At 32.5% G+C, this 26,832-nt stretch overlaps 1 protein-coding gene across 1 annotated transcript in view; it reads right to left on the reverse strand.

Annotated features, from left to right (window-relative positions):
- Nucleotides 1–26,832, reverse strand: part of LOC145672458 (peroxisomal N(1)-acetyl-spermine/spermidine oxidase-like) — a 71,444-nt gene that overhangs the window by 9,864 nt on the left and 34,748 nt on the right. The window contains exons 2-6 of the mRNA XM_081741615.1: nucleotides 23,737–23,882; nucleotides 18,467–18,767; nucleotides 16,609–16,825; nucleotides 15,358–15,618; nucleotides 6,724–6,852 (exon numbers count right to left, since the gene is read on the reverse strand). Coding sequence (XP_081597741.1) covers nucleotides 6,724–6,852; nucleotides 15,358–15,618; nucleotides 16,609–16,825; nucleotides 18,467–18,767; nucleotides 23,737–23,882 — 1,054 coding nt within the window. The remainder of the gene's footprint in view (nucleotides 1–6,723; nucleotides 6,853–15,357; nucleotides 15,619–16,608; nucleotides 16,826–18,466; nucleotides 18,768–23,736; nucleotides 23,883–26,832) is intronic.

The following is a 26,832-nucleotide window of genomic DNA, read 5'->3' on the forward strand; positions in this document are numbered from 1 at the left end:
ATAATGTAATGCATCCGTAACTTATTGTTGTATTGCACGATCTCTAATTACAAATAGTCCTACTACTTTAAAGCTACCTTCTTTATCGAGAACAACTACTTGGTTTCTATGACATTAACACGTTCGCTGCTGAGGATGCCCATCGGCGTCCAGTACTGAATTTGGCATATGCGCCGGGCGCCTCTCGGCGCTTGTCCCTGCAGCTGATTCACTTTCCCGCCAGCGCTATCAATACCTGCACTAGCGCTGGCGGGAAAGTGAATCAGCTGCAGGGACAAGCGCCAAGAGGCGTCCGGCGCATATGCCAAATTCAGTACTGGACGCCGATGGGCGTTCTCAGCAGCGAACGTGTTAAAGAACTTTTCAATAATTTCCCTGATTTTCCTGACAAAATCAAATTCCTTGGTATTCCCTGATTTTCCAGACTTCTAAGAACCTCGTTAAAAGTTTTTATTCTTTTTGTAGTGCATTTTAGAAGTTGGTTATTTTTCTTTTAAGTTGATTTTAATTTTTCATTTTTTTTCGTTACTTCAGTAGTTCAGTTTATACGTAATCTAAAGACAGGACACTAATTTCCTACGAAATACGTGGACCTACGAAACCTGGGTGAACCAACATATTTTACACACACACACACACATTATATATATATATATATATATATATATATATATATGTAGCGTTCAGTTTTTCCCCTACAATCTTTTGAATATTCTGTTTATAATGTTTTCATTTGTTTATGTAATTCTGATTATGGTTCACTCTTTTGGTTTGGTGTGTTTGTGATTGTTTAACTAGAGTGTCTTTACAATTGTCAAAGTTAGTCTTTATAGTTTGTATGCTGTGCTTTTGGAAAGAATTTCCGTAAAGAAAGAGAATAAGCTGAACTGTTCACCGTCCTGAGTTGCGCGGCAAAAAAGGAGAGAAGATTGAAGTGTCGTTGCTTATTTTACAGAAATTGCAGAAATTAACAAATTGATGAGCAGGATAAGTATATTTTTCAAAGAAATCGAATATTTACAGTACAACATTTTTTGTGCATTTTATTCTTCAAAGTTATAAACGAAAACTAAGTGCAAATGCAAGGTGGAAAAATAGTTAAAACGTCATGGTTGTACTTTGAAAGCAGATGGTTATTCATATAATTAGAGTGCTAGAATGTGGTGTTTGCACTTATAAGTAACAGTATTGTCCCTAAAAACAGAAAATATTCAAGAGACTTATCTCCAGTTTAAAGTATTATAGTACAGCTGTGAAATATTACGTATATAAACAACGGTAAGATTTTCTGCATACACTTTGACCCGTACAGTAAGTGTCAAATAAATTGAATATTTTACTGTCCTTCAGAAATGACTGCTATATATGTATTTTCTTCTTTTTACAATGACTGTGGTTCAGATTTAATATAAGGTGTCATATGGCAACGAAATTATAATAGCACAAGTCTTGAAACAACGAACCTGAACACGTGAATGATTGAAGGAAAATTAGTTCCTTGGTAAGTTTTTCTTCTTTTTATAAGAAGTGGCGACCCATGTTAAAAACTATAAGTTGTGTTTTACGTTTTGGCTAGTACGTTTATAAATAATAAGAAAAGGCAACGCAACACAGAATATTGCCAAGCGTTTCCCAAAATACAATTACCGTTGCGTTACATATATATACATATTAAAATATTGGTCAACGTGTTACGAAATTATACGTGAACATACACACGATATTAACACTATCTGTTGTTGAGGAATTTTACAAACTCTGAAGACTATCATCAAGTCCTGACAAAATTTATATGGAATCTACGAGAAAATATATTCATTAAAATTAAAAAAATAATAATCAAAATCTGTATATGTTTGTTAAAGTTATGCGTGAACATACACAAAATGAATTCTGTTAATTATGATATTAACACTGTCAGCAGTTGAAGAGTTTCATGATCCAGCTCCGAAGATTATTATCAGATTCTAATGAAATTTATGTAAAATCATCACGAAAGCATATTCTTTCACACAAAAAGTAAATGAACAAAATTGATGAAGACATGGAGCGATTTGGACGCCCTTCAACGAGTGGTTTAGACAAAATTGTGGCCAAAGTGAAAAATCTCCTAGACTCTGACCGTCGTTCGCTCCATATTTTCAATAGTTTCTCATCCTTTCGTAAACGTACTGAGCCACCTCAAAACCTTGGGTCTTGACAGGGCGTTGTCCTTTAAGCCTACTTGACCAAGGCAAGCGTCTTTGTTCAGTTTGCCCAGGTAAAGGCAAAATTTAATCGCGTAACACTGCTTCAGCGAACGCTCCATTTTTCACGTTCTCAGCCGTGACAAAAACTCAAAAACAGCTTTTGCGCCACGCGTGATCCTCTGGAGCGGGCTGCTGACGACTGAAGCGCCGCGCGGGAGCCAGTCATATTACTTTACAGACAAAACCTGTACATAACACTGAAATTTCGTACCATCGACAGGGACATTGACAATTTGTAACATCACAAGTTAACAGTGCTGTCAACTCAACGTAAAGTTTTTTTTTTCTTTTTTTCCAAATAGCCCTACGTCAACTTATTATATATTTCGAATCTACATGTAAAACAGAAACTTACAATACCAAAATTGTTATGCAATGTTGAAAACCAAGGACGCTACAGTATTACAAACATCGAAAAACAACTGAATTTTGGAGGATTTTACAACAGTATTAAGACAACTGGAACGGACGTAGTAATGCACCTTAGTACCGAATACTACGGTCATCATATGACATATTTCGAACAAGTACAAATTAAGTTATAAGGAATTGAAAATTTGACTTTTTGCAAAGAACTTTATTTCGAAAAAGTATTTAGATAAGTATCACATCCAATTACGTAGACAGTTTTCAATAGACATAAAGATCATAATGCAATTTACGGCAATTTTGATATGTCACATCATTCTGGAGATATCAAAAAAAATGTTAAATTTGATATTCTACTTAAAATAGAGTATTTGTGGGACATTTTTTATTTACCTTGCTTCTATAACAATAATTCTTGGCAGGTGTAATTACAGTAAGTTTTCGAAATTATATAATCTTTTGCAGTTCCATCTTCAAAACAATTTAAGATATTAAATTGCTATAAACATTATGATCTTCGGTTCTATTGAAAATCAGCTATGCAATTGGATGAGGTTCTTATCTAAGCATTTTTTCGAAATAAAGGCTTTGAAAAAAATCAAATTTTCAATCCCTTACAACTTTGTTCGTATTCATTCGAAATCCACCGTATCATTATTACAATATTAGATCCTAAAGAACTTTAACTATCCATTTCACTTGCGTTATTTCTGCTGTAGAGGCTACCAAAAGTTGGATATTTGTGATACTGTAGTGACTTTAGTTTGCAACACTGAATAACAAACTTGATATTGTAAGTTTTCGTTTAACGTGCAGATTTGAAATATGTAAAAACAGACATATTTGAAAAACATAAATACATAAAACGTAAATACGTTTGAAAGTCGTTTGAAAAATATAACTATGTTGGGTTAACAACACTGTTAACCTGGTGGTATTACAGAGTATGTCAAACAATGTCCCTGTAATTTGGATTCAAATTCTATTTGCAATTTTCAATAATAAAAAAATATTAACAGAGCCTTTGTTAGTTCAATTAAATCTGAAATAGAACTAAAACTAATTCCAGTTGTTTCTTTAAGAGCCTGCCTTACTAAAAATAATACAAAATTTACCATTTTTCTTTTGCTTGATTATTTATCAGTGAAATGATACAATGAAATGCAAGTTACCACAATCATAGATAATGCTATTCTACAACAGAAAATATGAACCTGAAGAATGTTCAGTGTTGCCATCCATAGAAATTACAGTGTTGCCAGAAAAACAATTTCCCTAAAATCTAAGTTAAAACAGCGAGTAGAGAAATGAACTCAACTGCATTTGATTACGTATCATGTTGTTTTGGTTTCTTGTGAACTACTTTTTAATTAACATTATTATTTAGTTCTAATAACTATATGTTAAAACTATTTTGTTTATTACAAACTAAATACAACTATTGTTTAAAAAGTAGTTCACAGGAAACCAAAACAATATGATACGTAACCAAATGCAGTTGAGTTTGTTCCTCTACTCGCTGCCTTAACTTAGATTTTAGGGAAATTGTTTTTCTGGCAACACTGTAATTTCAATGGATGGCAACACTGAACATTCTTCAGATTCATATTTTCTGTTGTAGAATAGCATTATCTATGATTGTGGTAACTTGCATTTCATTGTATCATTTCACTGATAAATAATCAAGCAAAAGAAAAATGGTAAATTTTGTACAATTTTTAGTAGGGCAGGCTCTTAAGGAGAAACAGAGAAAAGTTACATATTGAAAGACACACGTGACAAAAAAAAAAAAAAAAAAAAAAACTATTCGTTTTCTTTCTAAAACTGCAAATGAAATACAGTGGAGTCCCGTTAATCCGAACTAATTTAGACCGAACCCTGTTCGGATTACATAGTTGTTCGGGTTAGCCGGAATAACAGTAAAATCGAAGTTTGAAGCGGGTAAACGGGTCTATTGTGTCGTAATACATAATGTATAGTATTTTAAAACACGTTTTCTGACTACAGTATATGTACTGTACTGGAAAAATGTTAGCAATCTTGGAAAAATTTGATGCCTTTTTCTGCCATGTACAGTAAGTACAGTAATTGATGAGACGATGGCGAAACTACGCGTCGTCCAATACTCTCTTCACTACCTTGTAACAGTGTATACTATCTTGTAGCAAGTAATACTAACACGGTACTATGTACACTCATGTCCAAAATTATTGTCGTATGTCTATAAATGTTGTTGTAGGAATATAATTTGATAACGAATTCGCCCGGTATTTCTTATAATGTTAGTAAGTGTATAATCGGCAAAGACATGTATGTGGTAAATTTCATGTCAAAAGCGCAGTAAATAAGAACAATAAAACGAAAGTAAAACTTTCTTGTCCATTTAGCAACATTTTATTTTACTTATTCTAATTTTCGTATTTACAACTCTTTTCCTATGAAATTTACCACAAATATACATTTCCTGATTATACACATAGTATCAATATTAAAAATACCCTGCAAAATCATTATCAAGTTATATTCTTACAAGAAGAGAGTTATAGATATGCGACAATCATTTTGGACATGAGTGTACATACTAGTACTGTACACTACCAGTATTGTACGCTCAGTTTTGTGGTACAGTACAGTACTTATTCTACTACATTACTGTATTTCACTCATACTAAACTTATAAGTTTCAATATTGTACAGTACGTTCACAGTATTCTATTTAGGGTTGCCAGATTTGTAAAATCAAAAAGGAGGACATTTTGACTTTAAAAAAAATCACTACAAAAATCGCTTTTACCAAAACTTAAGTTTGTTTCCAGATTATTTCAAACAGCATATTTTAAAGAAAAAGAAAAAGAAAAAATAATATAGAAATTAATACATTATTAAAGTAAACTAATACAAAAGTACAATTACAAAATGATGACTGGACTAGCAGGGAGCAATACTAATGATACTTTTTGTCCGTTTGAGCTGCTTTTATCCATGATTTGTCACTTAAGAACCTATTCAATAGCTCCGCCGAACAACGTTGCAAGCGATAATTTCTGTCACATTGAGATTTTAACAGAACAACGCTACTGTAATAGAAGTTCCAATTCTATGTAACATCATTGGATATAAAGGCAGTTTGAAATTGAAAAAGCAAATTTAAAAATTATACATAATCAACATATAGTTTTTTTTCGATTTCTGTGAACTTGGATTGTTGTCACTTGCAACGTTGTTCGGCGGAACCATTCTATTATACGTTGTGGCATACAAACATGTTTCAGAATCGCCATCACTGCTATAATTCATAGAGATTTGAAGTTTAGCCTTCACAGTATCAACACTAAGTCTATTTCTAACATCCGTCCAAAGTAATTTCATTCTTGAGGATATTCTTTCACATTCTGCATTACAATTTGACATGAAGAAAATGTAAGATAAGACGAACACTCCTTAAAAATTCGTGCATACTTTTCTTTATCAGATACAAGTTCCTGAAGATTTCCAGACGAAATTATTTCCTTCAGTAAAAATATTCATCATAGAATTCATTCATGTTAAGATCATCAATTTTTTTAGCTTTCTAACAGCAGAGAACAAGGAGTCAAATGAAGGAATTTGGTTTCTTAAATCATGGTACTAATAACTTATTTATTCTATCTCCATTCTGACAATCTTGAAACTTTGTTAACTTGTTTTAATAATTAATCTCCAAACTCGAAAAGGAGTACAAAAGCGCGTCTGGCTTGGATACAAAGCCGAACATTAATTTTTATGTCCAAAAGCCGGACGTCTGGCAACCCTAATTCTATTTCAAACTTCAATGTGGCTTAAGGCCGCAATACAGGTATTAAAGAAAAATACTGTGTTTAACGAAGGTTTCCTTTGTTTTCTACGGAAACATGGACCCATTTTCATTCTTTTAGTTACTAATATCCTAAAAGTGCGTATTTTAGCTTAAAAAAATCCTCCCGGAGCTTTCGGATTAACCGGATGTTCTGATTATACGTGCTCAGATTACCGGGACTACACTGTAGTAATTGAAATTTCTAAAAATATACGTCTGAATTCATTATTACTTACGTATACTTTTAAAGTAAATGAAGACATAATGTACCTCTGAATCAACTTTCGAAGAATTATTTTCATCTTCTTCCCATAGTATATTGTAACCTTTTGTGGCATTACTCCACCAATGGTGTGGAAACTTCAAGAAGAGTTTATTCACAACACCAAAGCCGAGTCCCTGAAATTAGATATATACTTACTCAACAGTTTAATAGCTGAATAATAGCTATATATTAACCTTTGATTTCATCTATTATATGCTATATAAATGTTTGCTGTTGAAATGTATTTTTATTCTGAATTAAAATAGATATTAATTAAATAACAGAAAAGACGAGGCATAAAATGTTTGGGTTTATAAAAGTTTAGTAGTAATAAAAAAGTGTTAAATAAAATAATGTATGTTTCAGGTGAACTAACTATTAGATATTGAAAAAATTTTAACTTGTACCATGTATTGCACACACAAAACACAGAGCTGTCTGCTACATACTATAGCACATTGATGTTACGAAGTGAGTTGCAACTAGTGTTGTAAACTTCGCAGAAATTTTGAACCGCCGGAATACAGTTTTTCTTTCTATTTCTTATTTTTATCCATTTTATTTGTATATCATTTCTCAGAAAATATATATATATATATATATATATATATATATATATATATATATATATATATATATATAATACTTCCAGCTTCAAACCCAATAACTACGATAAATGTAGTGATCGTAGTCAAATAATGGAACTGAACAAAGAAAGAATGACCTTAATTGAATTTTCAGATCTAGTTATAAGGATGAATTCTACTGACTGACTCTCTGATTTTCACATTAGCAGGTGTCCAAAACTCTTAAAGGTAGATCCTTGAAATTATGCAGAAATAATCCCTTTGTACCCAGACTGCATATAAGATAGGTGCTTCCTACATTCGACTTCTAATGGGAGGGAAAAAGGAGGCCAGAAATTTTTTTCTGGCGTTCTCCGAATCTCCGAAACTATTAAGAATAGAACATCGAAATTTTGAAGACATGATATTCTCGTACCCTAGGTTGCAGGTAACATGGGATGTTGTGAGATGCAACTCCTAAAGGGGTAAAAAGAAAATCTTCAAAGTTCAGAAAAGTGACAACGTTGCTTTTTCATTTAGCATAGCGCGCTTACCAGTACGGAGTCGAAACAGCTGATGCGATTGGAAACTTTCACCATTTTAGATTTAAAACCACATATTTCAAAGTTGGCCTATGGCCCCAGACTTTTAATACAACCGGTATAATAATCATACATAGCTTATAATTACAACAATATATTACACTGTGTTGATATTCAAATATATGCAATAAATAATCATAATAAGATGGGTGTGATGCATTAAAACCAAATTGAATTGCATTTTTAATACGATTCTGCATTAGAAAATCTTCTAGGATACAACTCTATACGAGAAACAGGACCGGATTAAGACCTGTACAGGCCCTAAGCACTTAAAAAATTTTGGTGCCCCATATATACGTAATTCAAAATACAAACAATAATAAATCATAAAATAAAATTTTATTTTTCGAAATTAAACAAAATTCACAGTAAGATGGTATTATTATTATTATTATTATTATTATTATTATTATTATTATTATTATTATTATTATTATTATTATTATTATTATTATTATTATATTATTACTTCCGCAAAGGAGGTTATGTTTTAGACGAAGTATTGTGTGTATGTTTTGTTTTGAGTACTTTTTATTATTATTAGATAGATAGATAGATAGATATATGTAATTTTTTTCATTTAACATTGGGCCCTTTTTGTTGATCTTAGTTCAGCTGCACCATTTGCAATATTTCACCATATGGTCCATAATAAATTATGGTATGAAAAGTTTCTGTGATGCTCTCTTGCCTTGATATCCTATGCGTATATTGCTTAATGGTAAATCCAGCCCTGATGATAGCCCACACTTTAACGTATAGGAAGTCAAATGTTAGTAGTGTGATGTGAGACACATCACGTCTTGGAAAATGAATAGGCTTCTCTTTCATTGATTTTACTTAATAAGATATTAGTACATAATTATCCTACAATAGGTTCAATGTCCGTTTTTACGTAAGTTTAATATTAACCAAGGTAATAATGTTACTGACTTCCATCATTTCTACACCTGTTATACATAAATTTCTTAAAATCTTAGATAACAGTGAAATAATGTTTAAAAAAAAAGTGATGAACTAAATTAATATCTCCAATAGAAATTGTAACATTTAAAATAATGCTGCTTCCTCTCTCTCTGTATTTGTTATTACTTCCGGTACACCAAATCTATTATTTCTGTAAAGTGTACAAGTGCTTTCGTTAACGTTAGCACCGTTTTATTTACTTTTTGTGAAACCTCAGTAACAATAAACAATATACTGTAACTATTTTGGAAATGCGATCTATTTCATATTTACGAAATATTATTAAATCTTATAAACAATTACAAGCTCTTTCATATCGTGCAGAAATTTAAATACCCAATAATTTATTGTAATGTTGTAAATTATGTCCTCGGATTCCTAGTTTCTAAGAAAATAATTGCAAACGCTTATTAACCCATTTCATAACATTTTAAAAACATAGTCTGGTTCACTTTCTATATTTTTAACGTTCTTTATTCAAATTATTCTAATAGCAGGCCCTGGAAATAGCAGGCACTCGCTGAAGTAAGACATGTTTGTAGGTGCTCCAGGAATCGGTGAAGCGTGATATCATGGGGGTGTAGCTTGATTATTGGAGAATTAGTGTTGGACTCTTCAACGCAAAATTGCGTGTGAAGTGTTGCCATCCCCATAGCATACATTTCCGAAGTAACGTTAATTTATTCTTTGTAGGAGTAGTTGTCTCAATTCTGCTAGTCATAGCTAGTTTAGAGACCAACCCTGGGCCCCGAACCCTGGAGAATGTGTTCGTAAAATTGGAGACAATGGAAAGAAAAATGAGTGGCCTGTGCGAGAGCAATGCTGAATTTTGTAAACGGTTAGAAAGTGTGCTGAGTGAGTTAAGAGAGGTGAAAGAGAAGAACAAAAGACTTAGGGCAGAAATTGTAATGAATCGAAATACAATAAATAGGCTTGAGAATTTTTTGCGAAGAACAACGAGACTTGAGAAGATTGTGAGAATGCACTAAGACAGTTTCTACAAGAACGCCTCGGAATTGAACTTTCGGAACAAATTGAGCGAGCGCTAGGCAGAGACAGGAACAGGCCCATTATTGTGAAGTTTCTCTCATATAAACGGAAGTTAGAGATTTTAAGAAGTGCGTATAAGGCAAAAGGGACTCCCACTATAATATTTGAGGACTTTGCCGCGCGTGTTCGTGAAGTGAGAAAGAAACTGACGGTGCACATGAAAAAAGCCAGAGAAGAAGGTAAGCGCGCTTTCTTAAGATTTGATAAAGTGTACATTGATAATAAACCATTTGTGTTAGAAGAGCTCGAAAGTGTTAGTGACGTGTGTGATTACAGTGAACTTTCTTCACAAGGTGGTTCACGTGAGTTGGAAACAATGCAAAACGTACAGTTTCTATTGTAATATCTTGTCATCAAACTACGATATAATTGGAATAAGTGAAACCTGGCTGAAAAGTGACAATTATGACACAGAACTCTTTGATGACAGATATTCAGTGTTTAGATGTGATAAAGATCAAAAAGAAACAGGAAAACAAAGGGGAGGGGGAGTGTTACTAGTTGTGCTGAAAAAATATAAGATATTTGCTATATACTGCTCTGAAATAAGTACATATTGTATATTAACAAAGATTACAACTGATAAAATGACCATATATGTTTGTATTGTGTATTTTGTACATAATTCAAAGGTAGAGCAGTATGAAGAGGTATTTCAAGGCATAGAGTCAAAATGTCAGGAAAGTTGCACTATCCTCTTATTTGGTGATTTTAACTTAATAGAAATAACAGGCACAGATTTTAATTTCCTGAATATCTCAGCCAAATATCAATGCTTGCATAATTTTATGTCGCTGTACAATATAGCATCTGCATCTTTTAATAATATTAGGAATAACCTTGGAAAAACTTTAGATTTAGTACTTTCGAACTTAGACAGCGTAATAGTCACTAGGGACACATTTCCTTTAGTTAAGGAGGATGTGTACCACCTGGCATTATCCATAACAGTAAAATTAAGCAAATTATTAGGTTTTTTAAAAAAAGTAATATCAGCACACACAATTTTAGAAAAGCTAATTTTAGGCAACTCTATTTTGAACTTCAAAATATTGACTGGATATTCCTTAGCTGTTATTCTGAGGTTGATACGGCTATAGAATCATTTTATAATACAATATGTAATATTTTTGATAAGTGTATTCCTCTCAAGAAAGAGGTAAATAGAAAGTACCCGTTTAGTATACTAAGAATATAATTAGGAAAATAAAAACAAAAGCTCATCATCACACGGCAATTAAGCACAATAGAAGAAATATAGCTTATCACTTCCAAGAATTTAAGAAGCTACGAAATGAACTTAAAAAAGAAGTTAGAACAGCATATAGTAACTTTGTTGCGAATACAGAAAACACGTTACATACTGATCCTTCTCAGCTCTGGACTTTTGCTAAAACTAAGACCCAACACCTTAATTGTAACACGCTGACATTCAATAGCCAAGAATTAGTAATGTCGAGATTGCAAATTCATTTCCTACATATTTTCAGTCTGTCTATAATAACGAAGATATCATAGATAGCAGTAGTAATAGTAACAGCTCATATGAGACACTAGACAAATTAAGGATTCTAAAAATTGAGATGACTGAAATTAAAAAAGCAATAAGAAAACTGAAGGAGAAAGGAACGATAGGACCTGATGGTATTCCAGATTATATAATAAAGGGATGAGAAGAACACTTTCTACTTCCACTCTATATTTTATTCAACCTAATTATTTCTTCTTGTAAATTCCCCAGTAAATGGAAAATAACAAAAGTCTGTCTTATTCCTAAGTCTAATAATGGTAAAGATATTCAAAATTATAGGCCTGTACCAATATTGAGTACTTTTGCTAAAGTGTTTGAATCTATTCTTTATAAACGGATTGAAAATCACATAAAACTATCAATTTCAGAATACCAGCATGGTTTCGTCCAGGGTAGATCGACAGTTACAAATCTCATCAATTTTCTAGCAATCACCCTAGATCAAGGTGATCAAGTAGATATTATCTACACCGATTTTACGAAAGCATTTGATAGAGTAAATCACAAGGTACTAATAGAGAAATTTCGTCAATTTAACTTCTCCGCAGAGTGAATTGGGCTGTTCGAGTCGTATTTGAGAGATCGAAGGCAGTTCGTTGTATATAAGGGATACAAGTCAGCCGAATACTTGTAACTATCTAGAGTTCCACAAGGGTCAAATTTTGGTCCTCTTTTTTTTTTCTTTTTGTAATATTTATAAATGATTTTTCTAGATGTATAACGTACTCCCATAAATTGTTGTATGCCGATGATCTCAAACTTTTGGATGTATAAATTCCATAAATGACTATAATCAACTTCAACAATATATAAATTCAGTAATGAAATGATGTCAAAGTAATTTATTGAATGTAAATATTAGTAAATGTAAAATCATAAGTATTACAAAACGTAACAGTGCAATTTAAATATTCAATTAATGAGACTCCACTACCCGTTGTAAGTACTGTCAATGATTTAGGAGTAATGTATGATACGAAATTTACATTTGAACCTCATATTGATAACAATAAATGAAGCGAACAGAAATCTTGGGTTTATTCTAAGAATTAGTAGGGAGTTTCGTAAACCTGCCACGCTTCAAAAATTGTATCAAACTTACGTTCGATCCAAACTCGAATATGCGACGCTTGTATGGAACCCAGATACAAAAATTAACTCACTAAAAATAGAAAAAATCCAGTCCAAATTTCTTAGATATCTTGTATATAAGGAAACAAACATTTTCCCAAGAATTGAAAACTCTAATCCATTAAATAGGAATTTTGGAACTCTAACCCTTAAACAAAGAAGAACGTTATCTGACATGATATTTTTGTACAAGATACTTAATAATAAGCTAGACTGCAACGAATTGCTTTCGAGCTTTCAAATAAACGTACCAGATAGAAAAACACGTCCAGAAAACTATAACTTCTTTTATTGTGCAAAAGCAAGGATGAATATCCTATATAAGTCACCAACATGGAGGATTAGTGCGACCTACAACAGACTCTTAAAAATGACAAATAATATAGATATTTATACTGATTGCCTCACAAAGTTTAAAAAGGAAATTGTAAAATATATTATTTCATGCAAGATGAACACTGTAATTGGGTATAATACCTGTTGTGTTCTGTTTCAATAAATAAATCAATAAATAAATAAATAAATAATTTGATAGGTTTATTGAGAAAAACCAGTATGATAGCCACAAGTGCCCCAAAGGAAAAAAAACAACGAAAAAAGGGTATTTACAAGCATAGAACGCATGCAAATAGAATATAACAACATGCTATAGTATTAAATATAACTGGTCATACAAAATATAGATGAAATACATAAAATATTAGTTTATAAACGATAATATAAAAACATGCAGTATCTATTAAATAATAATAATAATAATAGTAATAATAATAACATGTATGTAGAGAAAATACATCGTACAAAATATAAAAATATTTGGTCTAGGAATTAATTCGTGCGGGTGGACAAGAGATGGCGCAACGAACGGAGCGTCCCACAGTTCCGTGTATCCACACATGTGTTGCAAACCCCTGTCATCGCGTATCGTTCGTAGTATAGGGCAGTGGATTAAAGCGTCAACAACACCAGTTTGTAGTTAAGTGAACATGGCGCAATTTGTGCCTGATAAAGTGTTTTTGCGGGGTGTCCTGCTGCATTACTTTAACATGCAGAAAAGTGCGACTGAAAGTCATCGTATTTTGGTGGAAGTGTATGGTGACCATGCTCTAGCTGAGCGAACGTGTCAGAAGTGGTTTGCACGGTTTAGAAGTGGTGATTTCGGCTTGGCAGACCAAGAGCGAGCTGGACAGCCAAAAAAATTTCAAGACGAAGAATTGACAGCATTGCTCGAGCAGGATTCGTGTCAAACGCAGGAACAACTTGCAGCAGCATTAGGCGTTGATCAAACAACAGTCTCCAAACGCTTGAAAGCCATGGGAATGATTCAAAAGATGTCACATTGGGTTCCACATGAATTGAAAGACAGAGACGTTGAAAGACGAAAAACCATTTGCGAATTGCTGCTTCAACGACAGAGCAGAAAGGGGTTTCTGCATCGAATTATTACGGGTGATGAGAAGTGGATCCATTACGAGAACCCTAAACGAAAAAAGGCCTGGGTGAAACCAGGTGAACCAGGTCCATCACAACTAAAACGAGATATTCACTGTGCAAAGGTTATGCTGTGCATATGGTGGGATATGAAAGGTGTGGTGTACTATGAGCTGCTGCAACCGGGTGAAACTATGAATGGAGAACGTTATCGACGACAATTAATGCGTTTGAAGCAAGCTCTGGCCAGAACACGACCAGAATGGGAGAACAGACATGATAAACTTATTGTTCAACATGATAACGCTCGCCCACATGTCGCAAAACCGGTCAAAACCTATTTAGAAAATGTCGGATGGGAAGTTTTACCCCACCCGCCGTATTCACCAGACGTTGCTCCTTCGGACTACTACTTGTTCGATTGCATGAACAACGATTTGATTGGACAGCGGTTTACTTCTTCAGAAGATATCGAAACATGGGTCTCTGACTGGATCGCTTCCAAGGATGAGGACTTCTTTCGCCACGGAATCCGTACATTGCCTGACAGATGGGCGAAAGTGGTGGCTAGCGATGGACAATATTTTTCTTAAGGTATTTATGTATTTTGTGTTTGTACTACAGCTTCAATGTGTGCGTACCAACCGCACGAATTAATTCCTAGACCAAATAGATCATTATTCACAATATAGTTCAAGCAGTTTACAAAACATTAAAACGACAGTTTTATAGCCTAAAATACAAATATATAGTTGCTGTTACATGTTGAAAAAAAAGATATACTCACTCACAAGGTGCAAACTAAACAAGCCTACAAGAAAGGGAAAAGATGAAAGAAAAAAGAAAAGAAGAGACATGGATAAACTTCAATACTAACATCCATTACCAAGAAAAAACTCTGAAATGGCACCGCACTAAATTAACTAAATAACATACAAGTTTCTGTCATAACTTAAGTTCTGAACGAACTTTAACAAATTTAGTTGGAAAATATCTACAATAGATAAAATTTATTTGCAGTATCAATAATTTTATAAATGGAAGATTTCACAGAAGAAGTTCTAGGGAGAAAAAGAACAAAATTTCTAGTGTTACGGTAAGGAGTTCTTACGGAAACAAAACTATTAATAAAGAAACCTCCATGAAAAATAGCATGAAAAAATGTAAGATCGAATAATATATCGCCTATCGGCTAAAGACAAAAGATACAGTTCTTTGAATATACTAGAGAAACTCATATCTGAAATCTGTGAACTTCCATCGTAATAATAATAATAGTAATAGTAATGCGAAGATCCTTAGTAATGTTTTACATAGCACTATCAAACTTGAGAAATAAAAGTTAAGATTGTAGCTTACTTGAATGGCTCTTTGCTTTTCTTCCGGAAGTGGAGGATCAAAAATAGAACCCGCCTTTTCTTTGAGTACTCCTAAGGGTAGTGTGACAATTACATGACTAGCGTTGTAAGTGCTTCCATCTGAGCATACCACGATAGCACCTTCTGGAGCTGGACCACTAGCATCCTCAGTGGTTAAGTTCCACTTTATCTTCGTCACTTCTTTGCCAAGATGAAGCTTTTCCTCCACTGGAAGGGCGTCAGTCGGTTTTGGATATCTTTTCTAGGCAAAAATTAATCAATGTCATAAACGGAAAATACTATTAAACACGGGAACTACAACAATGTGTTTAGAACTAAAACAATTGATATTTAAAAAAATACTTTGCAATGATTTTTATCCTCTTTAACAACCTTTTATCCAATTTTCATCATTACCATGGAAGTAATTATTCTAATTTTTATTTTTATTATCATTTTATCAAATGAAGTACTCACAACTATTTTAATCATATAATTTTACCATAGTTTCATACAATCTTTAATAAAGTTCTATCTCGTTCAGTAAATTGAATATCTTTTTGAATTAGATAAAGCCATTCAAATGTTACTTTTATGGTTTCACAAAAGCTGACAGAAATTTCGATACTGTTTGTAATTATAATTTGCTTGGCACTTCAAAAAGTGGATACCATTTCATTCAATTTAACACTCAATACCTTCAGAATGCATCGACAGGCTTACTGTATGTAAATAATTTTCTGCAACTCCAGGGCAATTTGGTTTTGTTTATAACAGATAGTCTTATATTATACAGTAAATACCAAAGTAGTGCAGAAAGTATGTTTCAAAACTGAAGTTTATCAGTGTGCATTTCCATTACTGAGTCGACTATAGTTCAATCAGAGGAATTTACCAACATCTACATATTCATTTGTTTGTATAGAATAAATGGACTGATTTGGGTTTAATTTTTGGTAAGTTTCAGAGAATTATATTCCCTCTAAATCAAAGAAAAGTATACTAATTGATCTGTTCTGTAAGAATGTAGAGTAGATTTATTACTTTACTGGTGAATGTATAAACTTATTGCTTTAAAAAATAAACATGTTTGAAAGGCGTCCAATAGGATACTAATTGTTACTATAACATACCTTTAGAAGTTATATAGCACCTATTAATTAAGGGATAGAATAACGGAGCATTAAGTTTTCTATTTATCTTGTCTAAGTGTAGTAATAGTGTTTGCTCGAGTTAACAACACATAAATTACCATTAGAAGATCAAACAGTACTGAGTAGTTTTGCTTCCAATTGAGATTGTCCCCTGCAGAGTGCCAATACTCTCTGAAGCCAGTTGTAGATGACTGAAACCAATCATCTGATCCATCGTCGGTGTTAGTTATTCTTCGATACCATCCAAGAAATAATTTGGCTTGCTTCAGATTATATTCACTATTCAGGCCTTCCTCACGTAATATTCTGTAAAACCTATAGGAAAGTAGAAGAGACAAAAAATGTTAAAATAATTATGTATGTATGTTGAAGAGATAGAAAAATTGATCATGATACAGACGGAGAATGGCTTAAAGAGACTCGATCAATATTTCAGATTTCTTGTTCATTCTTATCTAAACATATAGCACACACAAACTTACTATTCGGTGATATTTTCAGCAAGAATTTTTCTGCTTTAAGTGGATAATACGTGGCGCTTTAAACTTGTTTAAGTTTTATAGTAAACTATCATTAATTCCGTCCAAGATGATAGACAATCAAAATAATACAAATATGGGGAAATCAAGATACTGATCTTATCAGGGAGCAGAAACCTTTTATAAGATACAGTATCGTTGATGAGTTGAGTTGATTTTGAGTTTAACGTCCCGTTCAACAGCGAGGCTATGTGAGACGTGGACCTACTGATTAACATGGAATCCGAACCACATGAGCTCCCACCGGGAATCGAACCCGGGTTAGATAGATACAGTATCGTGTAAAATTAGATGTTCCTTTCAGCCACTATCAATCTCGACTATCAAGAATGTTTAATTTTAATCTCTAAAATAATGCATTATTATTTAGGTAATAAAGATTTGACATTACTTGTACTTTTCAAGTGAATTCGTAGAAATAAGATCTCATTCGTTATAGAGATAACTTCATTAATTCTTGAATTTAAAAATAGGGAAGACTGTGAAGCTAACCAATCCTGTCGGGATTCTACCTTTGTTTCAAATTTCAAAGAAGGTAATCTTTTATGCGGTTGGGTAATCGAATACATAAAAGTGTTGAAGTTGCAAAATATTGTACGAACTTAGCGTGTATAAATATTAAATACATTGTAGTGCGTGTATATATATATATAAAATTTTGTTTCTAACAAACAGTAATGAATAGTCATTCGTATCACACTGCAAGTTTTGTGTTTATTGAGGTGAGAAATTATGTCTTATATTTAAATAGAGTTTAAAATGAAAACGTGGGTTAATTAGAGAGTCGGATTTTTTTTATCATTTGAAATTCCGCCATTATTATACTAACGCTTTGATACTCTGCTCACACTATCGTATTTGTTTCTGAGATTGCATATTAACATGAAGTTATATCAATACTGTAAGTAACTTTTTCAATTCCTAACCCTGTAATCGTGTGCCTACTAATACATCTCACAAACCCCAACTACAAAATAAATGAAAAAGTTCAATTAAATTTACAACTGTACTAAAAGGTATGTTGCTTATCTCATTAATACAGATTAATACAATAAAATATTTTAAAATATGGACGTAATAGTGTGAAAACTATAATTAATTCTTTATATCTATTTAGATATATATTGTAAGCTTCCGGGTGCGGTGCTTGATAGTAAGAGGAACAACAATAATCACGTTTATCAGATCTTGAGAGAAAGCGTGGTGGGAAGAAATCTTGTTTTGATTGAGTAAGAGGAAGGAGAAAATACCTCAATTTGACATCACTGATAATTTCTGTGTCAAGATTGAAAGCTTAGCGAAAGATCGTAGGAGAAGATGGTCCATGTTAATCTTTCATTCACGTCATAACATTTTACAGATGATAGTTGCATAAATATGTCACTAAAAATATTATAAATTAGATATAATTACGCACTCATCTGTGTAAAACTCGCCAACAGACTTGTAGAAGCTGCTCCGACCTTCGAATGGAAGCTCATAGAGTTCCTGAAGAATAACGTCAAACAAAGTAGCCTCGGTGGTATTGATAGTTTCGCCAGAAGATGTTATGTACGTTGTGGCAGAAAAGAAATACTCAACACTTGTCTCATTCGTCATCAAATCTTCACTGTCCTCATCGTTTGCAAGAACTTTATGAGGCTCTGCCAAGTCGTAAACTATGTTGTTTGACTGACCATGAACCCATTCTGCTCCCAGCTCAGCTACTCCAGAGTCACCTGCAATACAGTGTTTAAACAATAATTACTATTTTTAATGTCCATAGTCTATGTTAAGCTAGTGTTCTTGATTTTAATATGGGAGATTCGGGTTAAAGTGTACCTAATTTGAATCTCATGTTAAGTTTAGGTATACGTCTAATATATTACTCATCTGATTTTTCTCTGCATGCGTCGAAGTTGGGTACTAACTTCCTTGTTTACAAGTGGTAGGAGCAACATGGCAGGGTCGCCAGAGGTACTAGTTTCTTAAGATTTCTTTTATGGTCAAGTTTTCGAGAAAATCAAAAGGATACGAACAGAAATATTTTTATTCAGTATCGCTTAACACTGTGTTGATTGTGCCGGCAGGAGAATAAAATAGGGAAATGATATGCATGTTGTACTCTATGAGGGAAACGGGGGTATTTGACGGCGGAAGATCTAGCTGAGGCACAAGGCTTGCTATTTTGTAGGAAGACGTCCTGACAACCCTGTAAAGGAATACAGAAAACTATTCTTGCCTTCCCTCCCACCACGCCCTTTGTCCAGTGCCAAAACAAACACAACAGCAGCGCCACTACAAAACAATTCACAGATTCGTGCGACGGGTAATACATCAGTCTTGGCTCTGACAAGAGATGCTACACTCTGAAGAAACAAACAGTTGCTATTAGACTTTAATTCTAATAAAATAATCAAGATACAAATTATTTCTGTAAAGATATGTTAACTCCATTTAAATATAAATACTAACTTGCTTTTGATCAAGAGCACCGACCAGCACAAGCATATTCTCGCACCTAGGTATTTCTTTTACCAGAAACTTCCAAGTGAATTGATGTAATTAAATACGGTTTCAAGTAACGTGAATATCTATAATCGACTTACGAAAAATATTCCCATTGATTTTACAATTCGAAAGCTATTAACAAAGAAACATCTAGGGAAAGGTACGAAATTATACTGGCGACTGTACAAACAAGAACTTATATGTATATTAAACTGAAACTTCGTAATAACAGTACTTTTAATTTTACATCTTTGTATTATTAGAAGAGTGATTTTTTGTTTAGATTTCAAATTTCTCATGTTGGTAATATGATTTCTCTAATAAAATAGTTTCTAAAATCAGCGCACGAATTCAGGGAACCAATATTATATATGAATTTAACAGTGAACACAATGACATTCAAAAATGATATATTCCAGTAATGAAATTTATTTTCTGTGTTACTTCTGGGTAAACAGCCAATTAAAGTAGCGTATAATTTTGATTGTCTTAGAAAAATTAAGATTACTTTTAATTTACAGAGATTAACTGAACTATTTGGAATTATTTTGAAAAGTTGCCTATGAACACCCAATATTCAGTTCTTATGTGATTTCACTAGTAAATCTGTCCGTATGTTTTTTGCACTTCACAAGTTCATCTTTTTGTTACTTTCAAGTGACGACTGGGAAACAAAGCTTTGTAATCATCCAAAAGAAAACAGATTTCGTAATGCTAGGGAATTTACACGTTTCATAACTCCCACATATCGTAAAAAACAGTTTGTATACGTCCGGAAGAGATCTAGAGATCATAATATGTGATATATCGAGAGAAATAAGTTGTTATAGTTCCAAAGTTTCTTTTTTTGGTACTTTTTACTTAACACCCGCAAATAAAACAATCTTACTGCCGACCAAACATGAAAATGGCAATTTTCTAGAAAATTGTTCAAATAATTTTATTTATATTTCATGTATAAATGTAGTTACTGAAATCGAAAATCATTAGCGAAGAAAATAATATTCCAACACGAAATAAGAGACATATTGTTGCTAGGATAGTTTTTTTTGTAAATTTACTAGTAAATATTTACTTCACACAACTGACATGATACATACTAAATTTGCATATAAAGAAATTATATATAAAACCAGATATCAATATTCACTTGAAAGCAAAACTCCTGCATCTTTGGACTATATCACGGATAGCAGTGTACGTATAGCTGCGAAAGTCTGGAAAAATATTGAAAATTCTATTACTAGTTTCTTAGTTTCATATCTTAAAATAACACATAAGGTCTATATCAACATAAAAAGTTTAGGTCATAGTTAAATATCTCTCGCAGTGATATTTTACTATTATATCCAAACCAAATCTCTAGAAGAAATTGTGAAAGTAACACATTGGTGGAACTTAACTAGGTAGATTATAATTGGTTTGGTTATAATTGGTGGAACTTAACTAGGTAGATTATAATTGGTTTGGATATAATAGTAAAATATTACCGCGAGAGATATTTAACTATGTCCTAAACTTTTTATGTTGATATAGACCTTATGTGTTATTTTAAGATATGAAACTAAGAAACTAGTAATAGAATTTTCAATATTTTTCCAGACTTTCGCAGCTATACGTACATTGCTATCCGTGATATACCTATTATCATTATGGATATACCCTATTATCATTACCATATTATCATTATACCCTATTATCATTAACCCTATTATGGATAAGGTGGTGCAAAACAACCGAGAAAAATGCGTTTGAGAGAAGATTATTGGGTAATATCAAAGATAAAATTTATTGAGAGAAGATTGTTGGGTAATATCAAAGATAAAATCTAGTGTTATGTTAAATGCTTCAAACTTGACTACTGTATGAAGACATTAACATTAAAAGAGGCATTGGATATCATGAAACTGTTGCTTTCACTGTGCTAAAAACAAAAGAATATTATTTTACGATAAATCGAATCGTAAACTCTAATCGTTCCTTTCCTTTTTTTCATTTCAATGCGAGTTGCTAAATAAAGAAAATAAACTTTTCAATATTATATTTATAGTATTTTTGAAGAGGGGTGCTAGCAAAGGTGTCCCCATGAGTAGCAAACCCTTTAATCTCCAGAACAATTCTTGTTCGCCCCCCTCTGCATTTGGGTTACAAAATATTTTTATACGTCTTATCTAGAAGAATCTTGCTTTATAAGACTTTGAACATTTCGCATTGAAAAAGTATACCCAAAATTGGCTCAAATAATGATTAAAGAGAGAGAGAAAATGAAACTTCATTTGAATTCATCTACTATAAATATTGTTCACAAACTGCAGTATAATTTATGTGAAAATAATTTTAAAAACCGAATTAACAATTTTTTTTTTAATGTATGAGGTGCATCATCATTAATAAATCATTATAGATTTACAACTATTGATGAAGAATGATTAAATACGTACCTAAAAATGTATAAATTTAATAAATATTGCATTATAAGCACGAAGTAGAAAGTACACTTTGGTATTTGTAAATGTATCCCATATTTAAGGATGCAGGATCCATTGAATTACTCCGGCTATCCATTGAGTATTGATCCAACACATACGTTGATCTGCAACTTTATAATAATAGTAATAAAAATAGAAGCTTAAGCTCAAATACGAGTAACCGTATTCCAAAACTCTTCATTTGTTTTATAAGCTACCTTCACTTAATGCAGAACAGGAAACTCCGATAAAATCGAGACTAATGGGAACAAAAAAGATTGGAATTATGTATCCGTCGAAAATGAATTTACCATTGCACCGTTGATCCAACTACAGTTTGTAGCTAATTCACAAATATGATATACCACTGTTCAAGTGAAAACAAACGATAATACACACAGTTGCTGAACATACGTTATTTACATATTTATAGGGTAGAACACAGTTTCTAAGTTGTCAAATGAAAACCAAGCATTCAACCACATCTAAAATTGTCTTAAAATTTTCTTTTTTAGCAAATTGAAATTCCTTGAGTCTTTGGAAAATTCCCTGATTTTTAAAATTTCTTGACATTTCCCGATTTTTTAGGTTTGTCACCATCTTGCAAAATGAAGTTGGACGAAGCAGGAAGTACACTTTACATCCTGCTATGAAATACAATGTATAGTTCATTTTTTGAGGGTATGTCAAGTTTTAATGCAGAAAATTATGGAGCATAATATCTAGGTGTGTACCTTTATATCGTCACGATCAATTTAAAGTCTGATGAGAAAAATCTGAATACAATTAAAATAATAATATCTGCAGCTGTTAATTTATAATTGTTCAAAACTAACCGAAGTTCGCTTCAATGATAATCATTAAAACAATTGCCCTCTTGGAGAAAGGAAAATATCAGAAAGTATTTTACTCACAACAAAGAAAAACTGAAATAAGTATTGAGACAATAGTGGTCCAACAGCGTTTTTAAACCTAAGTGCTTTTATATGGATGCAAAGTTTCCTGATAGGTATGGGATACCTTAAATTAGACTTTCAAAGGAATTTCATAACCTCTAAAATTGGAATATCTTTGTAAGGTCCTCTTTTCTTACTAGCCAGCAATATTTAGGTCATTGGATAGGCATAGATACGAAAATGTACTTTAATTTTCAAAGTAACTGGAAGAATTTTACAAAGTTACGCCATCTCTACCCAGTATTAAAGATTCAACAAGTTCATTAGACAGACAAATTTGACGCAACTTTTATAGAAGTCCAAGACCAATCAACAAAATATGAATTGTTTACTATAATGTATTAAAAATTGACTACATTTTCCCCTTCATTTGATTTTCCTAAAAAAATAAAGCAATCAATCACAAAAGATAGTATGTGTATATCGTATGGGACTTATCCGATCTTGATCAAACTTTGATAGTGGTATGGGTAATCGAATTTAGTTTTTGGATTTCGTCAAATTTTGAAGAAAAAAAATCCGAACACACTGCATCTACCTCAAAATAATATTTGACATTAATTCACAATTTGACACCAGAAATATTGCTAGAAGTCTTGAAAACTGCATAGAAAGAACCACATTACGTGAACTTTCAGAAAGAGGACACCTGAAATAGGAAAGCGAAGAAAACAGAACACCCTGAGTAAAACCTACTTAGGCGATGTTTTATATCAGAAACTTAAAGTCCTAATTTTCATACTTGTTTACTTACTATTTCTTAGAAACCTCACCGAATTTTGACGAATGAATTCTTCCTCCTATCCTCTGCTCAGCTTCCAGAATAACGATGTCTTCAATGCCATTTTCCAGCAGCCGAGTAGCAGCAGCGATTCCGGCAGCTCCAGCACCAATGATTACTACTTCTGCACTTTGCACACTGTTCAATTAAAATTAAAAAGTAAATAATAAAACTTTTATAAAAAGAGAACAAGTATGAATATATCATTTTACATATTAAGTTTTTCAATATTATTATTTTAATATTTATTTTCCAATGTTAATACAAGATAATGGAGTTTACGTTGAAAACCTGAGTTGGGAATTTACTTGTGAAATAATAACTGGAACTCATAGAGAATGTATGCGCTTCGAAAAGCAAAACGGGAAGAATACTTTACGAGCAGTCACTACGCAAAATCAGAGGGTGATAGCAAAAAAGGATTGTAACTTAATTTCCCCTTCTTTATAAATCCAATAATACACTTGCATTTACTACGCAACAATTACAATCCAAAATCAAAGTTAATCAAATAGAAATTTACGACCATTATTCATTACTCAAGGATTTCTTTATTCAGAAATTTTGTCATTGCTGTCTACTATTTACCTCGATGATTTCATGATCCCGAAAGCCCATCTCAGAAACAAAACTTCATTGGATTCCAGCAAATATACTCTGCACTGTTTTATACACATTCCTAAGATCCTAATTTGCAATAACCTAAACACAGGGCTGTCGCGTGGGTTATAAGTGCCTGGTGCAAGAATTCCCAGCCCCCCTTCCAGTGTGTTATGAAAAACAACGAGAGTTTATTTTGTACTCCTAGATTTAAATATGGAATGTAAGGTCATAATGTAAGACAAAAGAAGTTGGTATTATGTCAATTTTTAAAAGTAAATGGCTTTTGTAGTTAAAACACAGAAGTTAATGAAAACATTTGAATTATTGAAATCGAGTGCTATTCTTGTTTATTTTGAACTTTACACATCATCAACGTTGTAATACCATAGAATATAGAAATAACAATACAGATATTTCAATATAAAAAGCCTCTTCTCACAGAGGGCTGGAGAGAGTTTCAGTTGAATAATCCTAGACGATGTTTTACATTACCGGTAATTTTCAAGTTCAATACTCTATTGGGAGTCCCTCAAGGATCTAATCTAGGTCCCCCATTACTTCTTCTTGTTATTAATGATATTTCTCTGTGTATTAAAACTTTTCAAGTTCTTCTTTCTTACCGATGATCTCAAATTATACTCCAAAGTAAGTTCAATTAATGGCTGCGTGAAACTTCAATAGGATCTTCAAAGAGTTCAAATAATGATAAATTAGTTCTGAATGTGTCCAAATGTAAATCTGTATCTTTCACAAGGAAAGAAAATACAATTAACTTTACCTATATAGTAAGTGGCACTTCCTTGTATACCCCAAACACTATCAAAGATCTAGGAGTAATATTTTATAGCAAATTAACCTTTGCTCAACACGTTGACGCAATAACGAGTAGTGCATATAGAAACCCAGGTTTAATTTATAAGTTAAGACAGGATTTCTACAAAGAATCAACATTTATAAGGTTATAGTTTTTGTATGTGAGGTCAAAATTAGAATACTGTTGTACTGTTTGGACACCGAATGTAACTAAATACTCTGATGCAATAGAAAATATACAGTTTATTTTTTATAAATGTTTGCATACAGAAAACGGGTTTCTACCCAAAATATGTCCCCTATGAACACTTAGTAACGAATTTTAGTTTTCAAACATTAGACAAAAGGAGATGGGTTTTTGATTTGCTGTTCTTACATAAATTATTAGACGGTAAAATTGACTGTCCTGAATTAGTTTCAGAAGTATTATTACGTATAACAACAGACAAGATTAGAACAGCAAACACTGGGACATTCTATTGGAGAAAAACAAGAACTAACATATTACGTAAATCTCCTCTGTGGAGAATGTGTGCTTCATATAATGAAATGATTAGATTTCATGTAGTAGATGTCCGAAAACAAGTACAAAAACAATTGTCAGGCAATAACTTCTGCAAAATTTAACGACGTATACCTGTAACGTCCGCATGATAAATAGCTGCATATAAATACATTACATAACATATTTATTGCTATTGCATGATTTTCTTAATTTGTGTTTAACATTCACATATAATATACCGACGTTCTGTCAACACCTATCACATCTCGGAAGCTATAGTTTAAGCATAATAATACTTATGTCCTGAAATGAGTATATGAATATATATACACAACTGATTTATTTTAATGTAATTATAATTTTATATAAATACTCATGAATTGAGGATAATAACACTACATACAAAAAGTTTGACCAAAACGGGAATCGAACTCACGACCTTATGATTAGAAGTCCAGTGGTTTACTACTGAGCTAACCTGAACACTTCTACCGAGCTTCTTCTGATGAAATATAACTGAATTTCCAAGACAATGACATTCATATCCGTTGCAAATGTTGTTGTTTTCCTCCTTTAACTTTTTTGTTTTACTATAGATGCGAGAACTTTGTTCACTGTCTTTCCTTTCATTGGAAATGTTCTTGTAAGTTTGGAAACATAATTGACAAAGCCAGCATGTGCTCACATATTTTCGAAATACTGTACGAGGGTCCTTCAATAAATAATTAGAAAAAGAAAACAAATCATTAGCTCGACACATTTTTGCCAGCGTTTCTCCAACTTTTTAAGCCGTCCGAAAAGTAGGATTTCGAAAGGTCTTCAAAATAGGCACCTGCTTGGGCAATGACCTTGTTCGAAGAGAATCGTTTTTCGCTGAGTCATTTTTTCAAGTTTGGAAATAAAAGTCACTGGGACAAATCTGGTGAATATGGTGGACATTGTAATAATTCGAACTTTAATTTCATAATTTACGCCATCGAAACTTGTCTTGATGGAAGAGTTTTTCTCTTTGTCAAATGAGGACTTTTTAAATTTATTTCTTATCTCAACCGATACAATAACGACGCATAATACTTTCATTTATCGTTTGTACTTTTTCCAAGTAATCGATGTAGATGATTCCACATGCATTTCTGAATGCTCTGGCCATCACCTAGTCGGGTGATT

Source organism: Thermobia domestica, chromosome 2, assembly GCF_964235325.1.
Source record: "Thermobia domestica chromosome 2, izTheDome1.hap1.1, whole genome shotgun sequence".
NCBI lineage: Eukaryota > Metazoa > Arthropoda > Insecta > Zygentoma > Lepismatidae > Thermobia > Thermobia domestica.